The 6,000-nt window shown below is 41.1% G+C and overlaps 1 protein-coding gene across 4 annotated transcripts in view; it reads right to left on the bottom strand.

Moving 5' to 3' along the window:
* The window catches only part of ankrd27 (ankyrin repeat domain 27 (VPS9 domain)), a 94,527-nt gene that overhangs the window by 48,594 nt on the left and 39,933 nt on the right, over window positions 1–6,000 (bottom strand). For all 4 annotated transcript variants that reach the window (XM_048605537.1, XM_048605538.1, XM_020530034.2 and 1 more), the window contains 4 exons: window positions 5,611–5,670; window positions 5,434–5,487; window positions 5,264–5,329; window positions 4,936–5,012 (listed from right to left, as the gene is read on the bottom strand). In XM_048605537.1, the coding sequence (XP_048461494.1) occupies window positions 4,936–5,012; window positions 5,264–5,329; window positions 5,434–5,487; window positions 5,611–5,670 (257 nt within the window). The remainder of the gene's footprint in view (window positions 1–4,935; window positions 5,013–5,263; window positions 5,330–5,433; window positions 5,488–5,610; window positions 5,671–6,000) is intronic.

Raw genomic sequence — 6,000 nt, 5'->3', positions numbered from 1 at the left:
CTGCCTCCCTAACCTGTTCTTCCTCCCACCTATCCCCTCCTCCCACCTCAAGCCGCACCTCCATCTCCTACCGACCAACCTCATCCCGCCCCCTTGACCTGTCCGTCCTCCCTGGACTGACCTATCCCCTTCCTAACTCCCTACCTACACTCACCTTTACTGGCTCCATCCCCGCCTCTTCGACCTGTTTGTTTCCTCTCCACCTATCCTCTCCTCTATCCATCTTCTATCCGCCTCCCACTCTCTCCCTATTTATTTCAGAACCCCCTTCCCCTCCCCCTTTTCTGATGAAGGGTCTAGGCCCGAAACGTCAGCCTCTCTGCTCCTATGATGCTGCTTGGCCTGCTGTGTTCATCCAGCCCTGCACCTTGTTGTCTCGGATTCTCCAGCATCCGCAGTTCCTACTATCTCTACACTGAAAGGCTGTTTGGCATCTTATACTGTAGCTGAAGGATGTACAATTTTCCTGCAGGTGATGAAGTTACCCTTTCAAAATGAAATTACATTGTTACTGATAACTAATGCCTTATTTTAACATATTGCTAAAATCTTGGGACAGTGGAATTTCACATGAACACATTATTAACAAAATTAATATTTTCTAACACCAGTTCAAGCAATAGAATTAACTTGCAAAATATTACTCCTGGACAAACAGAAATCACAGACAATGCATTTCCATTACACTCCAAAAGTCACAACTTGTTTTTCGACTGTACTACTTGCCAATTGTTTCACCATTAACATTTGGTCATATTTAACAACTGTAACACCTTTTACATCTTCTCTGAAACTGTCTTCATCTTTAAAATGTCTCTCATGAATACTTCTTATCGCTTTTCATAAGTAAAAATGGAATAAACAGAGGGTCTTGGAAAGAGTTGGGTAAATCCAAAGGTACATTTACACAATTTAACTTAGAGTAGCAATACAGAACGTAAGAGACCAATGGTTCACCGAGTAGTGTAAGAAAAGATGCCAAGCAAAGCACTTTGCATACCTACAAATCAGGGGACAACCTGGTGAAGTTACACACGGGATTACAGTGAGACAACTGGACAAAATAATAAGTTAATAACCCAGAGGCGAGTTCAAAGGTCCAACTTTTGGCAGGTGGGGAATTTAAATTTGCTTGACAAAATAAATTTGGAATTATATATAAAAAAAATGGTATCTGCATGGATCATCATGAAATTACTGGGCTTGTAAAAATCCATCTGGTCCACTAGTGTCTTGCAAAAAAAATGTCTGTTGTTACCTGGGCCTACATCTGATTCGAGACCTTCAGCAATGACTTTAAATTGTTTTCTGAAATGGCCTAGAAAGCAACCAACATATCAAAATATGACAAAAAAATCAGCAGTGATAGTGTCCCTATTTTTGAGCCCTATGGCCTGTGTTCAAGACGCACCTACTCCAAAGCTATAAAATCTCTGAACAAGCTGGTAAGAAACAAAATCTAGAACAAAACAAGGAGGATCACCTGGTATTGATCCAGGTGACCCATAAAATATGACAGAGAAACATACAGGCCTTCAACTTCTGGGGGCTCTGGGAGGGTTGTCCTAAATTCAAGTCAAACAACAGCCTGACCAAACCATACTCAGCGAATTATATCATTTGACTGACAACTCAAATCCAAGATTCCCACTTTGTGGGGTGTGTCTGGCTCCAATGGCAATACAGATCCACTTGAAGTACTCAGATGACAGTGAATCCTCAACATCGACTCTGGATTCCACAAGTCAAAAGACACATGGTGAAACATGACTGATAAACCACCCAGTGATCAATCAGCTCAAACATGGTAGGTGGTAATGCGTATTCCTCCATGTCAAGCACTATCTGCAAGCAGCAATCTATTGGGTTGGGGAAATTTAAATGTCAAATCAAGACTGACTTGGTAGCATCATTACCGACCAAGCTGTCATGTCTTGAGAGGTATGGTTCCAATCCGGTCCCACAGTGGGTGGTGAGACAAGCAAAACGAGGAAACACCCACTCACAGAAAACGTTATCCATCTTGTTGTGTGGTGAAATTGATCTGAAGGATGTGTCAGTCAACTGCCTTCTTGAACTCCTGCAGTCCATGTGGTGCAAGTACACCTTCAGTGCTTTTAGGAATGGAATTCCAGCATGACTACATAGTTCCAAGGCAGGATGGTGTGGGGCTTGGAAGAAAACTTGTAGTTGGTGGTGATCCCATGTATCTACTGCCATATCCTTCCAGATGGTATAGATTGTAGGGTTGGCAGGTGCTATTGAAGCAAACTTAGTTGAGAGCTTTGTCCTGGATGGTGTTGAGTTGTTGGAGCTAGTCAAGGGGTAGTATTTTCCATCACAGTCCTAACTTACAGCTTATAGATGGTAGACATGCTTTGGGGAGTCAGGAGGCAAGTTGTTCACAGCAGAATTCTAAGTCTTTTGACCTGCTCTTGTAAATACTGTGACTACATGGCTGATCCAGTTCGGTTTCTCGTCAATAGTAACGCAAGGATATACAGAATGGAGGATTCAACAATAGTAATGCCAAATGTTACGGGGATACGGTTGGATTCTCAGTTGATGGACACAGTCAATGCCTGGCACTAGTGTGGTTACTTGTCAGTTGTTACTTGCATAAGCCTAGATATTGCCCAGGTCTTGCTGCATTTGAACATGGACTGCTTCAGTATCTGGACAGTCATTAATGGTGCTGAACACTGTGTAATCAGTGAACATTCCCACCTGAGACCTTATGATAGGGGTAATGTCATGTCATTGATGAGGCAACTGATGTTGGTAGAGTCTAGGATAGTACCCTGACGAACTCCTGCAGAGACTCCTGAAGCTTAGGCAACTGACCTCCAATAATGACAACCATCTTCCTTCAGATTAGATATGACTCCAACCAGTGAATTTGCCCCAATTTGAATGTTCTCCAGTTTTGCTAGAACTCTGCAATGCCATACTCAGTCAGATGATGCACTGATGTCCAACGCTGTTTTTCTCACCTTACTTCCAGTGTTCAACTCTCTTGTCACCATTTGGACAAATCCTGTCATAAGGTTAGAAACGAAGTGGTCCCAGCAGAACCCAAACACTAATCAGTCAGTCAGAAGGTTATTGCCAAATAAATGCTGCTTGACTGCACTCTCAGAAACCCCCTTCAGCGGTTTGCCGATGAATCAGAGTAGACAATCTATGGGAACGGGTTTGGTAACTGGCTTGGTTGCCTTAGTCCTGCTGCATATCTGCAGGACATACCTGGATATATGCCAGGTTTTGTACATGTGACACAATCTATGACCCGTGGTATATCCCTCACTTTTGCCTGGTGTCCAAAGAAGTGTTTGCAAAAGCCAGGACAAGCATTTGGCATACTGACTCGGGTAACAATCTGCTGAAGCTACAACACAAGATAATAGCAGGACAAGAACAAGAAGGAATGAAGTGATAGAACATGATGGTTTTAAGTTTTCTACAAAATCTCATTTCTGGCATTCTCGCTTACAGTGATAACTATCATGACATAAGGAATCAGCGAGGACAGTATTCACACTAGTCAGACCATCAACTTTCCTTGTCAATTTGTAGTGGCAGTCAGGATCAAAACGTTGGCAAGATTGCCTACCTATCCAGGGGAACACATGGTAATATATTTATTTCTCAATAAGTCTGTTGCATAAAAGGGATAACCTACTTGGACTTGGTTGAACACAATTAAGAGGTTTTTCTTTAGAATTCATTTGTCAGACATGGGCATCGGTGTCTGCGCCAGCATTTATTGTCTGATGGGCAGTTTAGAGTCAACTACACTGCTGTGCGTCAGAAGTCACATGTAAGCCAGACCAGCTAAAAAAGGCGTATTTCAAAGTTTTGGCAAAGATCTGTAGCTGGGGTTGCGGGTGAGGTTGTTGACTTGCTCGCTGAGCTGGCTTGTTCTTGTTCAGACGTTTCATCACCATGCTAGGTGACATCATCGGTGGAGCCTCCGATTAAGCAGCATTCTTCAACTCCGCTTGGAATTTATACTGTTTGGTCCATTATGGTGGGTAGTGTCATTTCCAGTTTTGATCTATATGGGTTTGTATACGAGGCCCAATTCTGTGTTTCTGTTGATTGCATTACAGGTGGAGAACCATGCCTCTAGAAATTCCTGTGCGTGTCTCTGTTTGGCTTGGGCTACTTTGGTTACCTTGTCCCAGTTAAGCTGATGGCCTCCATTGCCCGAGTGTACCGATATCAAGGAGAGTTCATCGTGCCATTTTGCTGCTAGTTGATGTTCACGTATTTGATAGCTAGTTCTCTTCCTGTCTGTCCGATGTCATGTTTGTGGCAGTCATTGCGTGGTATTTTGTAAACCATGTTGGTTCCGCTTGTTGTGGGAATGGGGTCTTTAATCTTTGAGAGGGCTTGCCATACAGTGCCTGTGGGCCACCACGATTCCTAGTGGTCTTACGTTCTTGATGTAAACAACTCTCCTATCGGAACTGACAAGACTCCTAAGACCACTAAGAACTTTGTTTTTGTTCCTTAAAATTGAAAGTGTTGGAAACAGTCAGCAGGTCTGGCAGCATCAGTAAACAGTTGACATTTCAAGGTGATGATTTAGTTTCAGAAATACAGCTGTCAAAATAAAACTTAACATCTATTCAACTGGTACAAAGAAGAGGTGCTCACTGTTTTGCACTATGTTCAGTCGGAGGTCTCAAGGCTCAAAGCAGCCTAGATATTTCAACAGTTGACAAAATTTACAACTATTAATTGCAACTTTGTTTCCAGGCAGAAATCAGTTGTACTGCATTGAGTATTCAAGTAGAGCCAAAAATAAAGCTAACCAAAATGTAACACAAAAAGTTGCCAATATATCACCCTTAATAATAATCACAAGAATGTTCAGAGACTGGGATTTTGCAGCCTTTTACTATGCACTTAGAGCAGCAATAAACTAACCTGAATTGTGACTGGATTCCCAAATCTTTTAGCTGAAGGTCTTGCAAACCTCGGGTTGTTTTATTAAAGGCAGCATCCTTCAAATAACCAGGCAGCACAAGTTAGTAAGGAATGGTAGCATTCTTAATACCTGAATTGCAGTTAATGCTAACACTTAAAAATATTGTTCAGGTTAAAAATATCCGTGCACTTCTACCTTAAAATGTTTATTGAAAGACATTTTAACAACATAAGAGGCTTTTAAAAAGTGCATTGAAACAACAAGGTTTCATCTTTATCAAGTTAACAGCAATAACAGAAGGAAGACAGACAATGGAGTAGGTCATACCTGACTGGCCTCTATAGTCCCCACACTTTTGAATATTTGATCATGGATACCATGAAGTACATACATCTGCAGGGTTAATTTTAAACACATAACAGACTCAGCATTTTATTCAACATTAGAAATCAATTTTCATAATTTGGTAAAGACTAATGAAGAATCCATTTACATACTTCAACAGCTTGCTTCAGCAATGCCATTTGCACCTCCTGCTTGATCAGTATTTTCTATACAGGACAGACAGCCACAAAAGGATACTCTTGTCAGTTGCCAATGAGCAGTTCAACACAGATACAGTTTTTTTTAAACAAACATTCTCAATAGAGCGAGGAGACAGAATAACAACTTACTAATCGTGAATCTCTCAGAAGGTACTGAAGACATTTTGTATAGAGTGCATTAACTTCATCCTGTTTGGAAAAAGAAAAATCCATGACAAAAAAAAAGTGTTAAGTTTACACTCTATTACAGCTATTTGATGCTGTCATTTTTAAGTAACAGTACACTGGGACATATAATCCAATTCATCAAATTAAACTACTACTCCATGAGAGTGTAATCTTAATCTTTGCACGTACTGTTCAATACATTTTTCAACATCTAGCTCAAAGAATGGTAGGAAATGCTCCACTGCAATCACAATACTGAAGGACAAAAGACTGACTTGTAGGCCAGTTAATTTATACATTTCAACATCTCGGAGATTATTTCCAATGTTTTTCACAGCATTCAGGCAAATA

The sequence above is a fragment of the Rhincodon typus genome, chromosome 15 (genome assembly GCF_021869965.1).
Source record: "Rhincodon typus isolate 14 chromosome 15, sRhiTyp1.1, whole genome shotgun sequence".
Classification (NCBI taxonomy): domain Eukaryota; kingdom Metazoa; phylum Chordata; class Chondrichthyes; order Orectolobiformes; family Rhincodontidae; genus Rhincodon; species Rhincodon typus.
This window is presented reverse-complemented; position numbering and strand designations above follow the sequence as displayed.